Here is a 26,264-nt window from a genome sequence, read left to right as displayed (position 1 = left end):
AAGCAAAAGAAATGGGAAAAATACAGGATAGACTGGGAAAGGGGATTGGGGCATAAAACATGGACTCTAGCTGTCAGTAGCTGACAGTTGTATGATTTTAGCTGTGTAGTATAAACTCTTTTGGTTCAGTTTCTTTATCTTTAAAATTAGAAGATTTGACTTTATGACCCTTGGTACTGGAAAACTAAAAAGCTGAGAAAAGTCAAAAAGTATCCTAGTTTTTCAGACCACTTTTTGTAAAGCCAAAATACTATCACATCATGCCAATAATTCTTGAGAGTACCTTATATTTTCCAAACTGTGAATGACATTTGATATACTAATGGTAGTGGAAACACCCCTACTCCATCTACTTGTTTTTACTACATCAGTAGATTATAGTCAACTATCTGAATAGCCTATCATTTTCAGAGTTTTCATGTTCACAATTTTTCACTTGATGCAGTATTGAGAAAATTTCAATTTGCAGGTTAGACATTTGCTCACACAGCTCAAAGAAAAAAGAACCAGAATGGCATTCCATCCTTGTGACCCTCAGTCCAGTCTTCTCAACATTATGCCCCATTAATTAGATCCCTAAAATAAGGGATCTAATCTCAGCCCCTAATCCAAGTACATCAGCTACAATGCAAATCCAAATTCAGTTCTTTGTGTATACATGCACATCTGAGTGTATTTAAGCATCTCCAGAATCCTACAATCTCTGATGGCAGCATGTCTGTCAAAAATGATTCTAAATGAAAATACTAATACCATAAGTGCTCACTGCCAGTTGTGTCTCTAACACTCGTGACTGTTATATGGCCTTTACTTGGTGGCCACTGCACTAAGGCTGAGGTTTGGTATGGGGAGCCTGGACTGAATTTTTCATTTAAATATTACTATGTAAATTGATCCCATTTGGGGAAATTCTACTCTGAAACCTAAAAGGTCAACTCACAGACTCTAATATTTGGCAAGACATTTTGTTATTTTATAATTCTTTCCTCAACCTTAACTGTTAATCTTATATTCAGATCATTTGTCAATAACATTTTAACTAGGCATTCATTTTATAGAAAGATATCACAATATTTTGTTAATATGCTTTAAAATCTAACTTTTCCTATTCTCTAAAATACAGATGTTTAATATAAACAAACAAATAAATAAATGCAAGTGTAAACAAATCATTTAAATACTTACTCACTATTACCACCTTTTCTTGGTTTGTGTCAGAGAATGTAAGGACTTCATTCAACCAGTTCAGCTGTTCTTGGCTGAATCCTCCATTAAACTGGACAAACTGAGGCTCAGAAAGTCCTAAAATGAATTCTGTAAGTTAGATCCGTCAAATATAATTTTTTTTGTCCTTATCAGGGCATTCGAACTTAGCTAACATGGGACACTTGTACTTTTCTTTAGGAACATTTGGCAGTAATTGACTTAAAACAGGAAACCAAAAGAATTTAGAGCAATATACAAATTAATCATATTGTACCTTACTCCTAGTCTTGACACTCCTCTGCTTATTTCACTTGCTTCCCGTTACACTGAAAATAAAAGATTCTTTACTGTGTTCACTGAGCTACTTCAAAATCGTCCGGCACCACACTAGCCCTTTTCTGCGTTCAAGAATGCAGCTTAGTGCCTTTGCATTTGTTTTTCCCTCTGTCTCAAATACTCTTCCCAAGGATGACTCCTTCATTTAGGGCTCAGCTTAAATGTTTTTCTCCTTGGAGAGGCTGTCTGTGACAACCTAAACCAAAATAGTCCCCCTAGTCCTTCTCTATTATTATACTTTATTTTCTTGGTAGTACTTATCATGGTAGAAATAATCCTGTTTGTTTATCATCTGTCCTGCCCATCCACCTTTCTTGTTCCCTCCACTCTATCCATAAAAAAGGTGATACTGTCAGTATTCTTACAGTTCTGAATAGCTAAGCTCTAGAGAAAGTCCTTGGCCCAGAATAAGCATTCAGATATTTGTTAAATACATCTTGAACCAAGTGCAACCAATCCATGTGCCATGAAGCTTGTGAGAAATCCTGACCCTGAACAACAGCGACAATATACTTTTACCTTAATCATCCATCTTCCTGCTGAATAAAAGGTAGCTGAAGAATTTAAAGACAATGTATTAGATTCTCAGCTCAAAGGAATAATTCACCTTGAGGACTATTCAATTCCAAATTTGGATTGTGCTCCCTCAGCATCTTCAGACACTGCTGGTATTTTGGAGAAGACTGATCCACGCCCAAGACACTCAAGTCATAAGCATCGAGTAAAATGAACCGGAATTTAGGGAATGGTACAAAATGATAAGCATAGTAATTCCCTGACGTCACAGTCTCAGGATGATGTACAATCTGGTCTTCTAGATACTTTGTGTTCAGTTTAGAGTTCGTTAAATAGTCTCTGCTGAAGTTATAGAATTCATGATTTCCCCACGTATGATGAACTGGGACTTTAAGCATTTGAAACACATTCATAACAAGTTCTAGTGACTTTTCTGATGCTTTATACTGTGCATTATATCCATCGATGATATCTCCAAGCTGAAGTACACAACAGGGTAGGATGCGTTCTTTATTCCAGTGTTCAATAGCACCCTGTAAGTGAAGAAGACTATGTCTGTAGTATCTCCGTCTGTTTCCTTGGTAATTATAGCCATCTTCTAAATTAGCATATTGAATATCTGCTATAACTCCAAAGGAGAAGAGAAATTCTGAATTCTCATTTAGGGTTCCAGGACTGGGCTTATCATCCATAACCTCCAAACAAGTTTCTAAATAAAATAAAAAGATAACCACGTTATAAACATCTTAATTTTCTAAATGGTAAAGTGGATATTAAACAATAGTTAATCCACTAGATAGCTTGGTATCAAGAAAAATGCATGAGTTTTAAAGTGTAATGGTCTTTGGTCCAAATTACCAAGTCCTTGAAATGCTTCAGTTTCCTCATCTGTGAAACAGATAACCTCTATTCTTTAGAAGAGTAATAATTTACAAAAGGGTGTTGTTATCCTATTAACGAATAGGCATTCTAATTCTAGTAAAGTTAAATTCAAATCTGGTACAATTTGTAATTTTAAGAAATATCCACCAGTTTTAAACACACATGAGCATGTATTTGTGCGCGCGCGCACACACACACACACACACACACACACACACACACACACACACACACACACAGGCACCTTCTTCTACAAACACCAAAATAAGTCTATCAAAACTTCAGGATTTTTTTTTGAAAGTCATATATTGCACTCATTTGTTGCATTTTATACGTTAGATTCCTACCATAGGTTATTTTGTGTCAGGCTGGATCTTTTCTCTTTGTTGGTGGATAGGTCACCTTAAATAAGTTTCTTTTATATGTGGAATAACAGAGAGAGGCAATAAAGACATGAGAGCAATAATTTTTTATTTATTTAAAGTATATAGTACATTAGTTAGACATCTATATAGTTCATAAAATGATCCCCACAATTGCACCCTCCCTCCCCAACCCTCCACCTAGCCAATGTATTAATGCTAACTGCATTCCCTATGCCGTGCTCCCCATCCCTGTGACCATCCATCCGCTATTAATTTGTACTTCTTTAGCCCTTCACCCCATTCTCCCAGCCCCCCAAACCTCCCTGCCCTCTGTCAGACACCAAATTGTCCACTATATTTGTGAGTCTGTGTTTGATTAGTTTGTTCCTATTCCTTAGATTCCACATATAAGTGAAATCATATAATGTTTATTTATCTTTCACTGTCTGACTTAAATTTACCTTCTAGGTCCATCAAAACAATATCTTTTTCCATCCCCTTCCTTTTCATATTGTTTTCTTATCCTTTCAGCCACTCTACCTTTTGGTTGGAGCACTTAATTCTTTTCCATTTAAGGTACTTATTGATAGGAATGTAGTTATTACCATTCTTAATTCATGTTTTTGATACATGTTTTTTTTCTTCTTTTCCTCCAACATTTCCTGTAATACTGGCTTGATGGTGATAAATTCCTTTAGCTTATTTTTGTCCAGGAAGCTCTTTATCTGTCCTTCAACTCTAAGTGACAGCTTTGCTGGATAAATTATTCTTGGTTGTATATCCTGGGTCTTTATCCTGTCGAATATTTTTTGCCACCCTTTCTGCCCTGCATAGTTTCTTTTGTGAAATTAGCTGCCAGTCTTATGTGTTTTCTCTTATATGTAATTATTTGCTTTTCTCTTGCTGTTTTTAATATTCTTTCTTTGTATTTAACCTTTGGCATTTTAATTATGATGTGTCTTCGTATGGGCCTCTTTGGATCCCTGATTCTGGAATTCTCTGAGCTTCCTGGGATTTAATGTCTATTTCCTTCACCAGGTTAGGGAAGTTTTTTACCATTTCTTCAAACAGCTGTTCAACATCTTTATTTCCTTCAGGTACGCTGATCAGACCAATATTCGAGCTTTAATAGTGTCTCATAGCCTCCTTAAATTATTTTTATAGTCTTGGCATCTTTTTTCTTGCCATTCTGATTGAATGTCCTGATTGGCTTTCCTGTCCTCTAGATAGGGCATTTGATCTTCTTCTTTATTCACTTTGCTTATTCCTTTGTTTATTCCATTTAATATACTTCTCATCTCAGACAATGTATTCTTCATTTCAGACTGGTTCTCTTTTATAATTTCCATTTTCATTTTTGTTTTTTATCTCTTTGTTGAGGTTCTCACTGAATTTATCTACACTTCCCAAAAGTTCATTAAGCGTCTTTAGGAACTTTTGAACTCTGCATCTGGTAGATTACTTGACTCCATTATATTTGGATCTCTATTCTGTTCTCTAATATGGTTTCTGCTTCTTTGTCTTCCCACTTTAGCTGCCTTTCCTAGTCTGTTTCTATGTACCACGCAAAGCTCCTAAGTCTCCCAGTCTTATTTGTGTGGATTTATGAAGTAGGTGTCCAGTGGCACAGTCCTGAGAGGGGTTCAGCTGCAGGCCAAAATTAGCCCATGTCTCTACTCTTCCGAGGCCACCTGTTAAGATTCAGCAAGCAATCCACAGATGCTGTGCTTATAGATGCCTCAAAAGGCCACACCAGAAACTGAGGCTGCCTCCAGTGTGAGTCTCAGCAAGGAGCACCTGACTCGCTGAGGATACACCTGGATGTGGCTTGGGTGGGGCTGCAAATTGGGGGAGGCGGGGTTTCAGGGAATCTTCTGGGCAGAGCGACCTCTGTTATCCATGATGACATCATGGCTATGGTGGAGCTATGTCCCTGCACTGGGAGGGGGGAGGGCTCAACAGGGGACAATGGATACCGCTGGCACTTCTGTAAAGAGCAAGTCTCGCCTGGGCCCTCACTCCGACAATGACTCCCTGTAAGTCCCTGGTGCCCCTTGCGCGCAGCTGAATTGGCACCGGTGCTCAGAGCGAGCAGGTCCGTGACTGTGAAAATCTGCTCACGGATGCAGTCACTTTAAGAGGCGGCTGCCACTGCCGCTGCCTCCATCTACGTCTCAGCCACTCAAGACCAGGTGGCCCCATATCCTCGCCCCATCCTACCTTCTGCAGTTACAGGGTGCTTTCTTAGATTTCTCCTTAGTTGTGTGGCTTGTTCACCTAGATCCCAAGCGATTTTTCCTTGCTGCTGTTCCTTGTTTCCATCACAAGTTTGGTTGCCAGAGGCATGGACAGAGCCTGTATCATCTACACCATTTTTTCCCTCTCTTCTGAGAGGAATAATTTGAAACAAAAAAATCCAGCACAAAAACTATGACGCTGACATGACCATTTTCAATTTTGAGTAGTGATTCTTCAATAGTTGGATGCTTATTTGCACCAGCTTTTAAAAACTTGAATATTAACTCCCCTACAACCAAAACACACGATCTTTCTTACACATGATCTCTGCCCTGCTTCAGTAGCCAAATAGAAGAGATTTTGACTTGAAAAGCTATTATTTTATATTGTTTACAATCTAATCTAAAATCATTTATCATCTTGTGAGAGTCAAGAATATTAAAGATCAAAATAAAAGTCAAAGACCAAAATCCTAACTTATCAATTATTCTGTTATAAAGGCTACAGTAATAAATTCTGCTGTGGTAGCTAAGTTAATTAAAACCTAGTTGTTTCTAAAAATTCATTTGGAATTTCTAAAATCACTTTCAGACTCCTGGTCTCCAGTCATTTGCTGGAGAACCCATATAACCAGAGTTCTTTTAAATCCTCTACAGGATTTAATTGTCATTAAAATTTAAAATCCTCTACAGGATTTAATTGAAATTCTAATTGTTACAAAGCTGCTATCAGAGGTAAAGGTGACAACTCCACAATTAGCAAGAAGGGCCACACTTCAATTTGACTCATTTTAAAATTAGGAGCTTTTCATTCCATAATTGTTAACACTAATGACATACTTTCCATCTGATCCACCCAATTATGAGCTTTAGCTACTTTCCTTTCTTTCATAATCTAAATAGGTACAATTATCCCTAAAACAGGTAAAACAGCACCAGAAAAAAAGATGGAGATACTAAAAAATGGCTTGGTGTTCTTACACTTTTTTTATTTGCTAATTTCTTTCTGCAGACCCCACTAGATGTCAAGTCAGTCCATATGTATGAGAGGTGGTGTAGATGAGATAATCTGATTTGGAAAGTAAAGAATTCAGATACAATTATAATAAATACAAAACTCATCTAATCTGAAAATCTCTAGTCTTATTAGATTTCAAATATGTGATTCCAAATACAAATTAACAGCAGAATCAAACCAGAAGATAATTTACTAAGTGTATTAGTGAAAGGTGTTTACGAAAGCTTAAAACTGTTTCTCAGAGTGCTTTTATCCAATGCCAAATGAGATTGTTTATTTTTATCTTTAAACTCAGAGCCTTCAAGGTAATAACAGTATTGTGGAACTCCTAGAGGGCATTTAGTCTCAATTAATTTGATCTTCTTTCCAGTAGACTGCTGTTTTTTGTTGTTCTTGTCATTTGTTGCCTATCCAGCATTCATTCTGTTCTTCTGGTAAGAGCACCTCCATGTCTCTTTAGGCAACTACTTGATTCCTCACTCTCCATGTGACTTATGGAGAGGTGCAAACACATTACCCGAGCCTGGCCTATTTTAAAAGCCCAGTTTCCCTCTGGTCAGTTAGGGGTAGGCATATAACCCAAGCTGGGCCTAAGGCCAGCCCCTGAACTTTTGCTGGACTACTAGCAAAGCTATTAAAACTACTTCTGCTAAGCTAATAAGAGTAGAGTTAGAAAGGGAAAGTCAACTGAGAAGAAATCCAACGTAGAAGTAAGCAAATCTGACTAATGGAATGAAGTAGAGTCCTGGGAACATTGGTTGAATACCTGGATCCACTTGTCCTTGCTAAAACTACTCTTGGTCATTTAGTTCTACAGCCAGTAATTCTCCTTTGAGCTTAAACTCAAACTGAATTGGCTTTAAATTTTTGTCATGTGATTCCAAAAGTCCTGTCAGATACACCTTCCACTGCAACACAGTTCGGTTTAGTGAAACTTATAGATATACTAAGATTTGTTAAAGAAAATTAAGCAACATAGAGAAAACCAGCTAGGGCCACACACTTCAAACCAGTAATGTGTTCTGGTGGGAGATGGGGGGAGAGATCCAAAATGCTGAATACATATGACTTTTAAAAATAAGGTTATGGATAGAGAACATGCAATTTAATTAAATAAAGAAATTATTTTGAAAAACATAAACTTAAAATCATACTGTGATTTGTTAAGGCAAAGATAAGAGGCAAGAGGGGAGGACAAGGCCACATTCAAGGAAAGACAATTAGAATCAGAAGTGAGTAAGGCAAGGCAAAAAGAACCAAGTGGGCAGGGAATTGACTCTGCTGAATAGTTCAGTCTTTTATTTTATGGCTCAGGGAGATGCCAGTGAACTCAGAAAGATTGGTCCTGGTGGATGGAGAGAATAAAAACCCAAAGACACCTCCAGTGAGGAGATTTAGAATTAAAAACATTCTGATGCCATGAGCTTTTTCAAAATACACCCCCTGCTCCACTAAATACACACAAAACAGTGGGTGAGTAGAGGATAATAATTGTTAAAACTAATAATGGGTATATGAGTTTTATTTGCTCTACTTTTATGCTTTTAAATGTCTATAATATGAAATTTTTAACCCATTTCCCCACTGCCCTGAGAATACTCACCAACAGTGCTTGCAGCTGTAGCATTTACCCTGAGATAACTCATGGATTACAGTCCTAACCTTACCCCCAAAGTTTGCCATGAAATATATCGTTTCTATTGTTTTTGCACTGCTCTAGTATATCAACAGTCTTTAAAACAAATGGCATCCTTCTATTTATAGTAATTTTTAGTAGTTCAATCACTGAAAATGTCAAATCCTAGAAAATGTAGTATTCACAAGCATGTTAAATGAACGCTGGCAGTGAGCTACATTTTTTTTTGTCTAACCGGGAAAAAGGTTAAAAAGCATTCTGGACTTGAGATGAAGCAAAAAAGTTAAGAGTGCCTAGAAGGTCACACAAAGTTAGGCCTAGCTGTCCTAGTCAAAGCAACTTAAAGCAGGGGTCCCAAACCCCCAGGTCCACCGCCTGTTAGGAACGCAGACATACAGCGGAAGGTAAGCAGCTGGTGAGCGAGGGAAGCTTCAGCTGATTCTGCAGCTGCTCCCCAGCACTAGCATCACAGCCTCAGCTCCACCTCAGATCATCAGGCATTAGCTTCTCAAAGGAGCACAGGTCCCTGGTGCCAAAATGTTGGGGACCACTAACCTAGTTATGTCAAGCACAAATTCGATCAGCCTTGTCACTAATGACAGAATAAATATCAAATGATGTTATCTGTGTCCTATCTCTTTCAGGAAAAGTAAATTGAAAGAGAAAAATCTCATTTGGGAATCTTGGTGGTTTAATAGTAATAAAAGTGACAGGTTTATACTGGATATCAGTTTAGATATCTTAACATTAAAGTTTCATGGGCCTATCAAATCTGGCTCATAAGTGTTATCAGCAATTCATCCAATGTATGGTTAGTTATAAAACATCTATGTTGTGTCAGAAACTGTTTTAGAAGATTGTATTTTATTTAACATTAAATTTTAATATGAAGGTGTATAAAAATGCTCTGGCAAACAAATAAAGGTAAAGTTATTAAAAGAATCACTCTGGCATAAAAATTTAACAGACCAGCCAAAAACAATACTGAACTCAATTTTAATTTATAAGACGTGGGTTTGCTCAATTAACCTACAACAGAGCAAAAGAATGAACAAGGGCTTTGGAAACATGGTGGGGTGAGAGACGACCCCAGATAGCTCCCCTTGAAACAACAATAAGCCGGACATCTAAAACTCAACAAAAAATAACCAAACAGCACACCAGCATGTCCGAGCATGGGATCTGCACATAGGAGCTATCAGAGATCAGAACCCCCGTGTCAGGCGGTGGACTGGGAGAAATAAAGAAGCTGCCTCTCTCAACCCCGGGAGCTGCCTGTAGGAGGGAGGGGAGGGAAGAAGGAGCAGTGAGATCCCTGGGCAGCCCTGCCTAGGAGTGCTGTGAGCTCCCCTTGGCCGGCCACAGGGCCCAGTCATTGGGGCAGAAGGCAGAGAAGCGGGACAGCAGAAAAACAACAGTTGATTTTTATTGGCCGCGGTTGCAAAACCAAGGCTGAGCCACAGCCCCCAACTCCCAACCCAGAATACCCTCCGAGACCAATCACCGTGGGGCCCGAGGGGAATCTAAGCAAATGCTACCGAAACTATTGCTAACACTGACAGGGAATGAAACTGAGGGTAGCGAGTGTGATTAAATATCTATCAGAAAATAAGGCATTTTTAAGGCTTTATATAAAGCAGGGATCCAAGAGGCTTAGACACCACCTACTGGAAACCAAAAGAAAAGTGCCTTCTTTGCAGCAGGCTGAAGAGAGACCTGTACATGCTCATTGTCCGAATAAGCAAGGTGGTTTTTGTCTTTTTGTCAATTTGAGAAAAAATTTCTTCCTGGGATAATACACAAAAATAAGAAGGTAAAAATTCTTACCACCCATAAGCAACTTTAGGAGAGAAAATTTAGTTTGATTAAAAAGAATCTGAATACTACATATCAATGTAATTGGAAAAAAAAGTTTACAAAAACAATTTGAAGTGCTAAGCAAACATTTACTTTGAGCAGAAATTCCAGTTCAACTTTGGAATCAAGCAACTTGGGTGATACTACACTACACCTTTTCTGCACTGGAAAGGAGCACACTTGACTAGTTAACCAGCTCACAGAAAATACCGTGCTTCACTCCAACACCCAAGTTGCTTCTCATTGGAAGCCCATTGAAAAAACAGCCACGCATCAGTGAGATCTGAAGGAAGAGAATTAGAAAGCCATTTTTTCCTTTTTTGGTATTTTGCAAATCTACCACAGAAGTGAGGTGGGGAAGGGTTAAGATGACAGATACTGAGACATCAACAAAGGCAGACAGAATGCGAGTTAAACTTTCAGAAGAAATGAAAAATAAACCTCCGAAAGCTCTCAGCCTCGTTAATATAGGGCCGTACCTAAACAAATAAGCAGCCCCAGATGAGGAACTCATCCATAAACTTCAAACCCCTAAACTGAAGGAGGCAGGGGAGTCGACAAGAACATTTTAAGAAACTGAGACCCAGAGAGACTAAATTAAGGGATGGCGCGGTATATGCTACTTCGTACTGTGCCGTTACTTAAAATTAGTTTACATTATAACCTGGAAGTAACTGGAAGCCCCAGGCACTTCAGTCATACTTGACTCGCCCTTGCCACCCTAACCACTCAAAATATCCTAATTATCAATCCAAAAAAAAGTTAATTTCAAAAGCAACGGGTTAGCTTGGAGGTGCAGAGGGTCAACAGTCTCACAATTCCACGTGGCAGGTCTCCACACTGAGCAGGGATGGGGGATGCTAGGTCCCGCCAGTCCCCGGACAGAGCTTTCTCTTTTTCGAGGTTGGGGGTGCCCAGCGGAGCTAGGAGCCCCTAGCGCCCAGGACCTCCCGCCTAGGCCCCGCCGCGCAGCTTGGACCCCCAAGCAGCCCCCTCCTCCAGGCCTTGCTGCCCACCCACGCCCAGCCCGGACCAAGCCGCCTCCAACCTCGAGGAACCACCTACCACGGTCCAGCTCCTTTGCGAAAGGATCCCAGACTACCCGTAGGCTACCGCGCCACCATCGATCCGCGCGGAGAGAGGTGCTCCTCCTGGTTTCCGGAGGAAGCGGAAACGGTGCCGGAAGTCGAGGGGCGGGCTAAAGGAGGCGCGTTTTCCGAGCTCATGGCGGCTCTGTTCCTGGGCGCGGGCCGGATAATGCGGCTTCCGAGTTGTCAACTTTGGCCTCTGTTACCTCGCGGTTTTGGTGTTTGGGGCCCAGCTGAGGGGACCGCGAGCGTCTTGCTGAGGCAACTGTGCGCGCAGCGAGAGGAGACGTGGCGGGTCTCGGGGCTCGCCGGTAGCTGCCTGGGAAACCGGCTCCTTAGCACTGCGATGCCGCCACCCCCGGGAGCGTCGGGACCCGACCCGAAGGGCCGCAGAGACCCCTCGCGTCCCTCACAGCCTGGGGTGAGTGCACACTTGGAGCATTTCCTTTCTTCGTCGCGGCTGTCAAATAATCCTGTGGCTTTCCCATCCCACTCGATCGTAATCTCAGAAATCACTCGGCCTGGCCTGAAGTTGTCCGCTACTCAAACGGCTTACCTGAGTCGCAGAATTTCATCCCGCCTTTCCCTTGGTTTGCCTGAAGTGTCAGCCCTTAAGAGAGAACTTGAGAACCAACACCTCCTCCATGCGGTTAAAAACATACTCGAGCTTGGATTTTTAGTTTAAGCTTCAGGTTTTCTTAGCGGTCTCAACCTTAAGTTTACCATTGTTGAGGAGTCAGAGCATTTTTCTAATTTTTGTGACTTAGATCCCTCTTTAGAGTTTTGGTGTATACATTGAATTTGAGCAAAATAAGGGTCGTAGTTGCGTGCTAGATATGCCTTTTTTCTTAAATTTCTCTCGGGTTCTAGTTTTGACCCAAAAAGAATTTAAGAGCCACTACCCTCCAGCTGATAGATGAGAGAAGTGGTTTTCCGAGCTTGGGAAGGTTAATGAGTTAGGCCTAAGTAGTCGACATCTAACTTTGAGGCTTGAAAAGAGTACAAAGAAATAGCTTGATGCAGTTTGCTAGAAACTCCACTTTTAGATCTACGTTGCCTTTGTGACTTTGGAAGCTAGAGTTAGGTTATCTCCGAAATTTTATTTGATTTATTTATATTTTCAATAGTACAGGCAGATAATTAACTGGTTTTTAAATCAGCAGTTGGGATCAAGTTCACCTCTAGTAACAGTCATGATACTTGAGCTGAGTCTTTTTTTCATAAGAAAAGAAATTGGCTTAGGCAACTTTCCCTTGGAAACAAGATTGTGTTAGGAGCCAGATGCAAATGCATTCACAGAAACTTTTAGTATTTTCTCATCCCAAAGTAACATGAAACTTTTTGCACATTTAACAAGATGAAGGCCTGTGTTAACGTTTATTAAAAACTATAATAAGTTTAGTATGATTAAATGTCTGCATCTTACTGATATTTTATTTTTGAAACCTCTGCCCCAGTAGCCTGTTTCTTGGAAGTCTTTAGCAGTCACATTTGCTATTGGAGGAGCTTTATTGGCTGGAATGAAGTACTTCAAGAAAGAAAAAACAGAGAGTAAGTAGATATCTTGTCAGATCTGAATAAAATATTCCCTGGCTAGAGACTATCATCTTTTTGTTACTTTTACAGTATTAGAAATAATTTTAGGTTTTCAGAATAGTTGTAAATATGTCATAGAAAGTTCCCATATACCTTTCACCTAGCTTCCCCTAATCTTAACATTTACATAACCACGACTCATTTATCAAAACTAAGAAATTAAAATTGGTACAATACTATTCACTAAACTACAAACTTTATATGGAGTTTACCTGTTTTTCTATTGCCTTTTATCTGTTCCAGGATCCAATCCAGGATACCACTGTATAACAATCCGAAAAGATTTATTGTTGGACGGGTCCAACTATAGGTAGTACAAAGTCCAGAGGATACAAAGATGACTAGGATGCAGTCTAACCATTGACATGCATATGATGAGGAAACACACAGAAGTAAAGGATTTTACTAGATGAGCTTCTACCAAGCCAGAGGGAGGATCAGGGTCCTCTGAGGGCCACAGGAAGGCTTAACCTTTACTGTAAACCACTGAGTATCAACAGAGGGAAAGCCTGGAGGCTGACCATGGAAGACGGAAAAAGAGGAAGAACGTGGTCCAGGAATGCTAGGGACTGCTCTGGATAAACAGTTGATGTGTTTAGACATTGTTTACAGGAACTTCATATTTTAGTGAATATTCTAGGACTTAAGATTTGGTTTGGAAGTTTCCAGCAAATCTTTAAAGTATCACTCAGATTTGTTTTGATTTTTTTACTTTAGAGGCTCTTTTGATGCCAAAATCCATATTGATATATAGACATTTCTTTTGGATAACGAGCAGTGTTTTATTGATATAATTTTCGTGTTCTAATACGCAGTTAAGTTCCTTTAGTTTCACAATGAAACAAAACAAAAGCTAGGAACAGAGTAGTAGAGATACTTCTAGAAAATGCAAGCTTCTTTTGACTTTAGTTTGGAATTTCACCTGCAATTACTGTATTATGAAACAATATTAAAAGTGTTCCTAAATCATTTGAGAATATCTGACATGATGCCTCATCGTCTCCAAATACTTTATTATATATTTCCTACAAATAAGGACATTCTCCAACAAAATCACAGTACAACCATCAAAATCAGAAAATTAACATTGTTATGTTACTATTGTTCAATCTTAGGACCTCATTCAAATTTTGCAACTTAATGTCCTTTGTAGCAAAAGGATCCAGTTCAGAACCACACATCATACCTAATTTTTATCTCTTTTAGTCTCCTTCAATCTGTAACAGTTTTTCTAATCTTTACCTGACTTTCACAATCTTGACTACTTTGAAAATTACAGGCCAATTATTTTGTAGAATGTCTCTTAGTTTTGGTTTGTCTGATGTTTCATAATTAGAGTCAGGTCCTGTACTTTTGGCAAGAATATCACAAAAAGTTGCTGTGTTTTCATTCTATCTAGTCAGGTGCCACATGATTTTAATTTGTCCCATTACATAATGATAATGTTCAGTTTGATCATTTGGTTAAGGTGGTGTCTGTTAGGCTTCTCTACCAAAAATGTAATTAATATGCATTTTGTGATGTATATTTACCTATGTAAATATTCTTTTCCCCATCAAACTCAGTTCATTTATGGCAGTATAGACTCATGATTTTCTTTATAATCAGTGAGTTATAATTTGTTATTCTCTTTAATTTGATGCTCAGATTGTCCCAAATTGGTCAATGGGAGTCCCTTTGAGCAGGCTTCTGTTTCCTTTTGACGTCTCCAATATTCTTTGAGTTCTCCTTTAATTCTAGCTTATGAAATGTTCCAGGCTTATCTTGTGCTTTCTCTGCCCCAGCTCTGATATCAGCCATTTCTCTAAAAAGCCCCATTTCCTTTTAGTGGAGGATGATATTTAGAAATCAGGATATGAATTCATTGCTGTTGGGGTACGTCTGCTCCTGGGTCCTCTAAGTAGACAGAGCTCGGAAATGCATATATATACATACACATACACGTGCATATAATTACATCTGTATTTGTATATATAGATTGAAGCCATAAGTTCACACCGTAACTCCACTTTCTAATACTGTAGGATTCATTCTAGTTTTTTCTCTTTCTATCCTTTTAACTCCTTTTACATTTGTAACTCATCTCTAATATACTTATTTGATCAATTTCTGGTAAGTAACTAAGATCCCATCACCACTGTTCTCTCCCTATGCAGCTGCCCCCAGCACACTCTGGCACAGACTTCTAATGCTAAGCCACCCAACTCTCCTGTTTGGGCCTAAACATTCTGCACTGCTGTGTCCCCTCCGCCACCCCTATCAGGGCACACTTGTTGGCTTAGGACTGAATTGTTCCAGAAAAGGAGGAAATAATTTTACCACTTTCTTTTTTTATAGTCCTGACTACATTCCATAGCACTTAATTTGATTTTGTTTCATTGTTTCATGCTTATTCTTAAAAGATTTTTTTAAGCTTCTTGAAAACTAACACTATTTTTTCTGCATTTTGTGCCCACACAGTCATTAGTATAGTATGGACCATATATCAGACATTTGATATAACCTGTGGTTAGATTGATTTTTTTCTTTTTTTCTTTTTTTTTTTTGGTGTGTGTTTGTATTTGTTTAAGAGCTGGAGAAGAAACAGCAGCGAAGCATTGGAAAGCCTTTACTTGGGGGCCCATTTTCCCTCATAACTCATACTGGAGAACCCAAAACTGATAAGGACTACCTGGGTCACTGGGTATTGATTTATTTTGGTTTCACTCATTGCCCCGATATCTGTCCAGAAGAACTAGAAAAAATGATTCAAGTCGTGGATGAAATAGGTAAGAAAGCCATCACTTACTATAAAAAGTATACATTTATTTAACATCACTGCACTTTTCACATTCTAATGTTACTGTTACGCAGGAAGTTGTAGTTATTTGGTTTGTGAGAACAAACTCTCAGCATTACGCTTATTTGTTGCTTTGAATCCTGTGACCTTTTTCTCTACCAAATGGAGCTTATTGTGATGCTAAAAGTGAGGTTGCTCAAAAATTGCAATGTGGTTTGGGTCTCCCTTAAGTCTACTTTGTGTCCCTTACTTCATTGTGGCCTTCCATCATTGACACTGCCACTGACTTTTCCCCAGTCACTGATGGTTAACAGATCTGTATTGTGGTCTATGATGGACAGTCAGGGGCATTTATTCATACCAATGAGAAGGCAGTGTACATCCTTCTTAAAATAGTTGTTCCAGAATATTCAGTCCTTAGGAATAGTTTACCTTGCCTTCGAGTTATGGAAGGATGGGGAACTCTATATATGTTGGAGTGGATTAAGAGACAAGATGCCCATATGGTGTGATCTAGGTAATAGCATGTATGCACTTGGTGCTGGTATTTGGTAGGATATTTATGATTCCACCATAAAATATAGATCTGTTCATCCCGAAGTCCGTCCCTTCCCTGTCATGTAGTATCAGTGTTAGATGTGCATATGTATTTCCTTAATACCTTGCTGTAGCACTTACTATACTCTACTGTAATTGCTGGCTTTCTTTGTCTTTTCCCTTAGAGCATGAATACTGACTAACGAGAACTTTCTTTCAGATAGTATTCCAACTCTGCCAAATTTAACTCCACTTTTCATCACTATTGACCCAGAGAGGGACACAAAAGAAGCCATCGCAAATTATGTGAAAGGTATGTTTCATTAATAGTACTTTACATCTTTTTAGCTCTTATAGTTTTTGAAAGATCAGCTCATTTGAACTTTACAACACCTTGTGAAATAAGGAGGACAAATGGTATTATCACCAATTTTACAGTTAAATAAAAAGATGAGGCTCAGAGTTGTGACTGTGGCTAGTAAGTAAATAAATAAGAAACAAATTTCTCAATTTCTGGGGCAGAGCTTTTTTATTTTGTCACAGAGAAAGAATTGAACTTGGTCTTCATATACCAACAAAGTTAATGGATCCTTGAATTGAGAGTAGAGATACATTGCTTCTAATTCCAGCTCTGTACTGCATTCTCTCTTTTGTAAAATTAAGGCAGACATGTTCTGGGAGTATGTAAATTGAGAGGTTAAAAATGAATTACATGTAAACACCTTTTGAACTCAGCACATATTTTATAAATCCAAAACATTCATTATGATAGGAACACATAACTATTAAAGAATTTCACTTCAAACATCTCAATCTGCAGGTTAAAACCTATTAGAAGGTACTTTTAAAGACTGTAAATTTTGGTAGAATTAAGGGTGAATATTTAGGTTCTTATAAGCTTAGGCGAATTGTTTAATTTCTCCAAATTCATGTTTTTTCAGCTGAAAAATGTGATGAGTATGAACAGATTTTGTTGTTCTTGTACTAGTGTGCAGAATGTGCATACTTAAAAATCAGGAATTTAAATTTTAATTATGATGAAATTGATTTAAGCAACTGGTCAGAAGGACTAATGAATAGTTTTATATTTATTTTTATATGGCCGCATAGCCTCTAAAACTCTAAGTTTATTTTAAAAATGTTTTTGATAAAGGACCGACTGTATATTATTTAATAGATAGATTGTGATGTAATTGACAAGTACATCATTTTGTTGAAATTATACAATTTGTTATCTTCTGACATATGTATGCACTTGTGAAACCATCACCATAATCAAAATGTGAACATATCCATCACCCTCAACAGTTTCCTTATGCCCTTGCTAATCCCTTCCTTTTACCCCTCCCCTTCATCTACCTCCTATCTTTAGGCAACCACTGATCTGCTTTCTGTCAATATAAATTGGTTTGCATTTTTTGGTAGTTTATGTAAATAGAATTACAGAGTGTGTACTCTTTTTTTGAATAGCTTCTTTCAGCATAATTATTGTGAAGTTCATCCATGTTATAGCATGTATCAATAATATTCATTTTTATTGCTGAGTAACATTTCATTGATGGACATAGGAGTTATTTCCAATTTTTGACTATTACAAAAAAGCTGCTAAGAGCATGTATGTCCAAGTCTTTGTATGGACACATGCTTTCATTTCTACTGAGTACCTACTGAATACCTAGGGGTAGAGTGGCTGGATCACATAGTAGGTATATATTTAACTTTTCGAGTAACTGACAAACTTTTTTCCAAAGTGTTTGTACAGTTTTACATTCATACTAGCACTGTATGAGAATTCCAGTTTTCCCACATCCACATTCTTTGCCACACTTGATATGGTTAGTCTTTAATTTTAGTCATTTCAGTAGATATTTAGTGGTACCTCATTGTGGTTTTAATATGCTTTTTCCTAATGTTAAGCATCTTTTCATGCCGTTATTTGCCATCTGTATGTCTTTGGTGAAGTATCTCTTCACATCTTTTGCCTGTTTTATGGGGCATTTATTTATTTGTTTGTTTCTTATATTCTTGATGCCTTATCAGGTATATGATTTGCAAATATTTTTTCCCAGTTTATGGCTTGTCATTTTAGCCATATCTTTTTTAAGAGCAGTTTTCCCTTTTGATGAGGTCCAGTTTATAAAGTTGTTCTTGTATAGCTAATTCTTTTGGCTGTGTATATAAAAAATATTTGCATAACCCAAGGTTGCAAAGGTTTACGTTTTCTCTGTGAAATCTGAGAGTTTTTAATATATATAAGCAGAATTTATGTCCACAGTTTGCAGGTTTGTCAGAAATTTGGGCAGTAGAATAGTTATTTCCTAAAGCAATAAAAAGCAAATATAACTTGTTTGGGGATGAATAATCTCCAACTTAAATGTATTTTATATTAGCAATTATTTTTCATCACATATTAACCAAACTATAAATATCCTTAAATGAATAGACATCTGAGTTGCTGTACCTAACCAAAATACCAAAACCTTATGGTAATTTTTCTTCAGCAGCACCTATGTACAGCGTTTTATGATATAATCATTACTAATTGCATTTTGGGGGAGTTAAAATTAGTTTGTATTTAGAAAATTATTGCAATTTCAACAATTTTTTTAAAGTTTGGATGTTCGACTAATTCAGGCTTCATCCACCTTTCTCTTCGTTTACTCATAGAGTGGACAAGAAAGACAACCATCTTGCTTTTTCAGTACCTGAACAATTTTTCAGTTAGAATGAAGTCATCCAAAGAATGAAAATACACTTTCTCTAACTTTGGAAGAAAGTACTAATGTTAAATGTTGGACTATCATTGCAGTTAGTGTGATGAATTCAGTTGTCTTAAGTGACTTTTACCAGCCTTTTTACATAAATTCCAAAAACTTAACAGCAAATACATGCTATGAGATTATTTGCTGGAAAATAAGATACAGATATTTTGAGCTGGTATGAACTAATTGTGAAGCAAACTTTTCTCATATGATACAGTGAAACACTATAGTGCTTAATTCATAATATCTTAACTTCAGCATTTCTCAGAATTATATCTAAACATTTAAAAACAACTAAATTAATAAAAAATGTGATTTAAATAATTAGAATATATTTCCTCCAGATATTTACTAGATAGTCATGAAAGGTTTTGACTGATAGATTGTAAAGAACCAGTTTTGGTTTCATTGTTCTTCTTTATTAATATTCTGTTTTCAGTTTCATTGATTTCTGCTCTAATTCTTTCCATCTGCTTACTTTTTAATTTACTCTTTTCCTAGTTTCCTAAGATGTAAACTTATATTACTGATTTTAGGTCTTTTTTTCTAATGTATGCATTTAATGCTATACATTTTTCTCTTAAGCACTGCTTTTGCTGCATCCCACACATTTGATAAGTTGTGTTTGCATTTTCACTTTTCAAAATATTTTTTACTTTCTCTTGAGACTTTTTTTTACTCATATGTTATTGAAGTATGTTTTTAATCTTCAGTATTTGGGGATTTGCTAGATATCCTTCTTTTACTGATTTTCAGTTTAATTTCAATGTGACATACATTACAATGGAGAATTTTCATTTGTTCTATGTGGATTTCTTTTCATTTGAAACATGAGAGAATGTTTAGAGACTCACAGGGAGAAAGTGGCAATATAATTCATACTGTGGTTTTGAAGTAGAGATGGTTGTTTTGCGTGCTTCTCATTTTTCAGTGTCTTTCTCATTTTTATTTAGAATTTTCTCCCAAACTGGTTGGCTTGACTGGCAGAAAAGAAGAGATCGATCAAGTGGCCAGAGCTTACCGAGTGTATTACAGCCCTGGCCCCAAGGATGAAGATGAGGATTACATAGTAAGTAAATGCTCAGCGTTCAACCCACAGGCCAGCTCCCAGGTCCCAAGCATTCATGTAGCTAGCTGTAAGTGACAGCTGGCTTCAGAGATAAAAGAAAACCTAAGGCTACTGCAAATTCCTTAGGAATTAGGAATGTTTAAAAGTATAGTAGAAGTATAATTTTTTTAAGGATGCTTCTTTAATTTATATTCAGTGTTCTCATAATTTAATAGCCTGTTTTCTTTTCTAGTGGCACATAAAATTAGAAGGCAATATAAAATCAGCGGTATCTTAGAATCAATAGAATATAGAAGCCATCCTTTTGTGGCAAAGCTTATTTTAGTTTGTAACATTGTATTCTCTCTGTCCTCAGTGAAGGGATGTAAGAAATATGCTCCTTTTGAGAAGCAGTATTAGGCCTTGGGTAACTGCATTTTGAAAAGCAAGAGAAAAGATGAAAGCCTTAGGCAGGTAGATGTTCTATAAGGTGTGTTTTTCACATCAACTATATGCTTTGCATAATTAGGTGTTTAATATATGCTTTTTAATGATTGAAGAACAGAAATTCTGTTAAGTTGCACTTCTGGAGCTGGTACATCAAAGAGCTATTTTTGCATTCCTCAGCACTGCCCCAGCAGCCCTAGGCTAATGCCAAAGTTCCTTTGTTCTTTTTAGTATCAGTGATTTCACAGTAAAGCACCAACAAAGAGTATAAGCACTGCTCCATCCAGTTTTCTTCTCACAATGGACATTCTTTCTCATCACGTTAAGAGTCAACATTGTATTTTAGTTTCATTTCAGTTTTTTTTTTTCCATTGCCCCGCTCTAGTTTCTCTATTATATTGGTTGGCCAAAGTGATGAATCATAAGAGCCTTTCCATTTGCAAACCTGGTTTTGTAGAGAGAGACAACCAGGACCCTGAATCATTGATCTGCCAGCTGCGCCATGACCAGTTTCCAAGAGCAGTGTGCAGAGGGGACATCTCATTGTGATGGTTTGCCTTTTTACAGCCCACTCTGGCTTCTCTATCACCTTTGAACCTGGAGCACATTGTGTGCCCCTGTAGCTTACAACCTAAATTAAAAACACTTCTGATTCCTTTGTCTTAAGCCTACATAATCTTATTTTCCAGTTCTTGTTCTAGCTTTAGGGAATCTTGGATTCATTGGAGCAAAAGACAAGAAAAAAATAGCATTTTTCTTTAAGCTCTAAGTTTAAGGAAAGCAGAGAGACCCACCCTACTGTGGTTTCCTCTTGTTGCACCAGCAGCATGAGAAGAATGAGTGAAGAGCAGAGGGGAACAATGGTCGAGAGAGGAAGCCATGGAAAAGAATACTTTGCAAAGTTATTTACTCTTTCTGTAAAAGAGAGTTGTATTAACTGGGTTATGAGTTTAACTTATGATGATTGTGAGAGAAGGTGAGCTAATCAGTCTGATCTCCGGGGTTCAGTGAGTTTTATTAAATTGTTTAAATATATCCAATTGTAAACTAGATAACACTCCTCAATTTTGTGTTTATAGCTCATAATTCCAGTCAGAAAAGGATTTTACAAATAAAATCAAACTACACATAAAACTCAAAGCATTCAGTTAAGGTAACAAGAGATACTTTGCTGAAACGAAAGCACTGCTCACTACAGGAATGTGGTTTGGATTTGACTGCTGTCAGATACCTAACTATACTATCAACTGCCCCTTGCAGTTTTTTAATTTAAAGTACTTTGACACCTTTGATTGTGTAGTCTAACTTGATTGGTTAGACTTGACTCAGCAAGAATACATCATTTTCTTGTCTGCCTATAACCTGTACACTACTGGTTGATGCCAGTGAGTTTATAAACTTAAACACAAGTTTGGGCACTGAGATTTGTACTGTGCATAAATTAACATGGATATTAATTTTTTTAATTTTTAAAATTATTGGGGTGACAGGATATTAATTTTTTTATTTTAAAAGTTGAAATGTAATTATTTGTTTTATGGAGACTTTTTGGACCCTCTAGAATATATTTTAGACCCCGTATTGAGAATTACTGGCCTACTGCCATAAGAATTGACATTTTGATAAGAATTTAGAGTTCATTGCTATACATTTGCTAAATCAACCAATAGGGGGAGACACTCTCCAGCTTCCTCGGTTTTTCATTAGTATGACTGCTGTCCCCTGAGATGTCAAATTTTCATCCACAAGATGATACGAGAAACTTCTGTTAAGATTTAAGGATCTGCAAGGAGTTAGGGAGTGCCTTAAAAGTTGAGGTGTAATGGAGTGAGATTTTCTTAATCTCAAACAACAGCAGCAAAAGGTAAGCTTCTGGTTTTTGAACGCTAGTGGAATCCTCAGACTGATAGTATATGTAAACTGGGCGTGCCAAATGTTTCAGATTCCTTTGAAAGATAAATGTGTACATCATTGCATTATATCTATAATATTACATTATTTTGTAAGTATTAATTAGAAACTACTGTTGACAAAGAATATAAGTAGTTTTCAAACCTAAGATGTTCAGTTTCACTCATAATAAATGTGAATTGTATAATGTGATGCCATTTTTCACCTGTTAGATCAGCAAAGGTCAAAAGTTGAAATATATTGTCAAAATCGAATTTGGGAAAAGTGGAAATAGACTGTTGGAATGAATTTGGAACAGTAAGCACTTTCATGAGTTGTTGATAGGAACAATTTCTTCTGAAGGCAGTTTGTCAGTATCTGCATTTAAAGCGGAACACTTTAAGTTAGAGATCCTATTTTTGGGAATTTGTCCTATAGATATGCCTTATCTCATTGTTTGTAAAAAGACTGAGAAATCCAAACACCCATTTTTTAAAAGGCTACTATATATGTGCTAATATAGAACAATGTCCAATATCTCATTAAAAGAGAAAACAAGTATAGCATATTGTTACTTCTATGTAAAAAGAAATAGGTGATAGATGATAAAAGAAATAGGTGGGTCTATACACACTAATAAATGACGAAAATTTCTCTGAAAGAATAAAGAACAAGGACCCCGGGAGTTTGGAAGGGGAAGAGGATGTTCATTGTAGAAGTTTACCGTATATTCTTTGTTCTATTTTATGAGCATTTATTACCTTTTCAAAAGAAAAATTATGTATATATATGTTTGTGGATATAGGCATATGTATAAATACACATTAGAAAAACTAAATTTACTCTCCAATAGAATTCCAGTAAAGATAGTGGCAACATGGTGATATGGAAAGATTGTGGATTTTGAAATTAGGCAGATCTAGGTTCTAAGCTTAAGTCTGGCACTTACTAATTTATATAACTTACCCTTAAGCTCATTTTATTGTTTGTAGAGGAGTATGGTACCTATCTTCTCGGTTAAGATGACATGTGAAAGAGATTATCAATAAGTGCTACTTTTTCTCTACTAGGAACTGCTAGAACTTTAAAACGCTCAATTAGAAACAGATGGCAGTTTGCTCTGCACCCAAATGGACATTGAGACTTGACCACTGACAAGTCTGTGGCTAGAACAGTACTTTTATTATGTGTTAGAAAGTAATTTATATTAAGAACACTTGTAAAATAAATTCAATACGCTGAAATTCTATTTTTAAGGGAGAGAGAATAGAGAAAAGAAAAATAAGAAGAGAGGTGTAAGCTATGGGATAAGGTTTGAAGAGCGAACTGGAGACCCGATTCTGACTTACATCATTTCATATGTGTGGAGAAAAATAGATCCCCTGTCCTACTCCTGCAGTAAATTGTTCTAAGACACTTGGAATCACCAGCTGTTTGTTTGAGCTCTCTTGGTGTACATTCTTTCCTTATGTGCATGGGCAAGTGCCTCTTTCCATTTGCTCTCTCTTTACGAATATGTGTATATAAAAAAAAATAACCTCACAGACATACAATGTGTGTTTGAATATATTCAAGGGGTGTCTCCATTTTGGTATGTACGATCACATTCCTGTCTTTATTTTAGTCTTGCCAAATAGCAGTCAAGCCTACAGTAAATCCCAAGGACTCTAAGTTCGAAGTCTTCTGCTTATTTAAAATTGGATTTTGTAGAAGCATATAACAAAAACAAAACAAAACAAAAAAATGCTAATCTAAACTTAAGTTAAAGCTAGGAAAATTTTAAGAACTTTGCCAGGAAAATGGATAGTGGATTTACAATGATTCCTTTGAGGTGTAGAATTTATAGCTCTTCAGGAGCTTCCAGGTGATTTGCTTCAGATAGGATTGTTTAGCGTGGTATAAAAATTTCCTAGGGGAGAAAAATACTTGTTTCCATGTATCCTTTTGAATCACTAATATCAGGACTAAATACTGTGTTAGAATTTATAAATTATATATTTAGTAGTTAGTTTTCTGGTTTCTTCTCACAAAACATGGTAAGCAAAATTTAGGTAGTTCTTAAAACATGAAGGAATACCCCAAGAACTTATTAAAGTGATTTCTCTCCAATACTTTTAATTCTATGTGATATGTCTTTATAATATGGTTAAGAGGTCAAATGAAATACTTTACACATAAATGTAGGCTCTTTCCAAGCAAGTGTTGTCGTTTCACAAGTATTGACTTTTACGAAGACCAGCAACAGCCATTTCTTAGAAGTGAATTTTTTTCTCAGAGATTGTGCGTGTTAAGGATTGAGCCAAAAGAAATCCAAGTTCTAGGCAGTGTCTCAAGCAGTAGGCAATGCAGATTTCTGGGAAACAAAGGATTTTAGATAATTTGTCACTGTGAATTTATTATTAAAGGCTTAGGCCCATTCCATAAATAATAGGTGCTACCAAGGTTATTTAAGCATTAATGTGAAATTCTCATATCCTGTGGCATTTATTCAGTAAAACTAGCAGCTTATTTTGATAATCTTTTTGTGATCTCTACCCCCTTTCTCTGCAGGTGGATCATACAATAATAATGTACTTAATTGGACCAGATGGCGAGTTTCTAGATTATTTTGGCCAGAACAAGAAGAATGCAGAAATAGCTGGTTCAATTGCTGCGCACATGAGGGAACATAGGAAAAAGAGCTAGCCAAAGCAGCGCTGCCAGTGCAGTGTTCTCTTGCTAAAGAGGAAAGAGGTTTTATCTCCCATAGGAGAAATACACTCACACACACAACCTACAGAATGGCCTTCATACCATGGGAACATCTATATTTCGGACAAGGCATGTTACCCTTGAGATCAGCCAACACAGATTCTTGGAAATGTAAAGATCACAACCCAAAGACAAGCCAAAGTCTTCCAAATAGCTGCTGCAAAACTGGAGGACCAAGTTAATGTGAAGCCAGTGGAATGGACCTCAGGGAAGGACATAGCCGGGAAAGGCACATCTGGTGCGTTTCCACACGTGAACAGGCCCTTTGGTCAGCATTGCTGCCTCTCCAGTGACTTGAACCCTTGCTCATACAGGTTGTGGAACTGAATTTGCAGGAAGAGTATAATTTCCGTAAAGTTGTTGCTTCCTCTTCGAGTTCTTGGTGGCTAATAACAGGCAAATTAGACACTCAGCCATAATCTTTATACTTGAAAGCATAAGTGTAGTCTTTCTTGTGAACAAATATCACTGTTAGGTTTGCATTGTATTCCACTGTCAGTGTAAGCAAGAACTAATTTGACTAATGAAGAAGAAGTCTATTGTTTGGGGAAAACCATTAGATTAGTTTCTCTAGGGATCTTTTATGTGATTTTTTAGACAAATGATGTGCTAGGTTTTCAGTGACATACCAAGTAGAAAGAAGAGGATATTGATCATGAATGCGATGCAGAGTGCTTTTCTGCCTGTACTAGATTGCACTGTGTGTGAAATAAATGTGTATTCAGTTTTGCAACTTGGACAAGCATGACCTTTTCTCTTGGGAGAAGAGTGAGTGTGCATAGATGGCAGTGCACAGCTCTCAGAGCAGAGACCCACAGACCCAAGTGAGTGGGTAGGTGGATGCTCGTTAAAGTTCAGGTTGCCAGGCCTAGAACTGGATTCACTGAGTGTGGGGTATGATGTGGAGACCTGCGTTCTTAAGAGACATCCCAAACGCCTCAGATGCTGGTAACCTGGGGTTCATGCCTTGAGGAAATTTTGTAAGGAAACAGGGGTTTTGATCTGGCCAAGTGAAGACTTGACCCATCTTTTGGTATGTCATTTAAAGTGTCGTACACATAGTCAACCATTCAGGAACACGATTGTTGAGTGATGAAATGAATCTTGGCTTTTGTTCCTGAATTTCCCTTTGCGTGGTGCCTGGGCTCAAGTGTCACCTTTTCTCACCTGAAGCTTCCTAGGGCAAAGTTCTGTGAAAGTTTTTCAGTAGGTCCTAATGCCGCAGACATATTGGCTAGTCAGACAACAGATTTTCTTTGTACATTGTTTATGTTTTACATGCCCACAATACAAGCCTGTCTTTTGGTTTTTAA

The 26,264-nt window shown here is 37.4% G+C and overlaps 2 protein-coding genes across 4 annotated transcripts in view; one reads left to right on the top strand and one right to left on the bottom strand.

The window, feature by feature from the left end:
* The window catches only part of ADPRM (ADP-ribose/CDP-alcohol diphosphatase, manganese dependent), a 14,039-nt gene extending 2,791 nt beyond the window's left edge, over positions 1-11,248 (bottom strand). For all 3 annotated transcript variants that reach the window (XM_011358964.2, XM_011358965.2, XM_011358966.2), the window contains exons 1-3: positions 11,119-11,248; positions 2,150-2,767; positions 1,186-1,302 (exon numbers count right to left, since the gene is read on the bottom strand). In XM_011358964.2, the coding sequence (XP_011357266.1) occupies positions 1,186-1,302; positions 2,150-2,750 (718 nt within the window). In that variant the 5' untranslated portion in view covers positions 2,751-2,767; positions 11,119-11,248. The remainder of the gene's footprint in view (positions 1-1,185; positions 1,303-2,149; positions 2,768-11,118) is intronic.
* LOC105291269 (protein SCO1 homolog, mitochondrial) lies at positions 11,235-26,264 on the top strand. Its single transcript, XM_011358963.2, has 6 exons — positions 11,235-11,562; positions 12,602-12,692; positions 15,308-15,505; positions 16,274-16,366; positions 19,769-19,884; positions 24,751-26,264. The coding sequence occupies exons 1-6, from the start codon at positions 11,278-11,280 to the stop codon at positions 24,883-24,885; spliced, it is 918 nt and encodes a 305-aa protein (XP_011357265.1). The 5' UTR covers positions 11,235-11,277; the 3' UTR covers positions 24,886-26,264.

Source organism: Pteropus vampyrus, unplaced genomic scaffold (genome assembly GCF_000151845.1).
Source record: "Pteropus vampyrus isolate Shadow unplaced genomic scaffold, Pvam_2.0 Scaffold44, whole genome shotgun sequence".
Classification (NCBI taxonomy): Eukaryota; Metazoa; Chordata; class Mammalia; order Chiroptera; family Pteropodidae; genus Pteropus; species Pteropus vampyrus.
The sequence above is the reverse complement of the archived record's forward strand: the minus strand, read 5'-3'. Positions and strand labels throughout refer to the sequence as shown.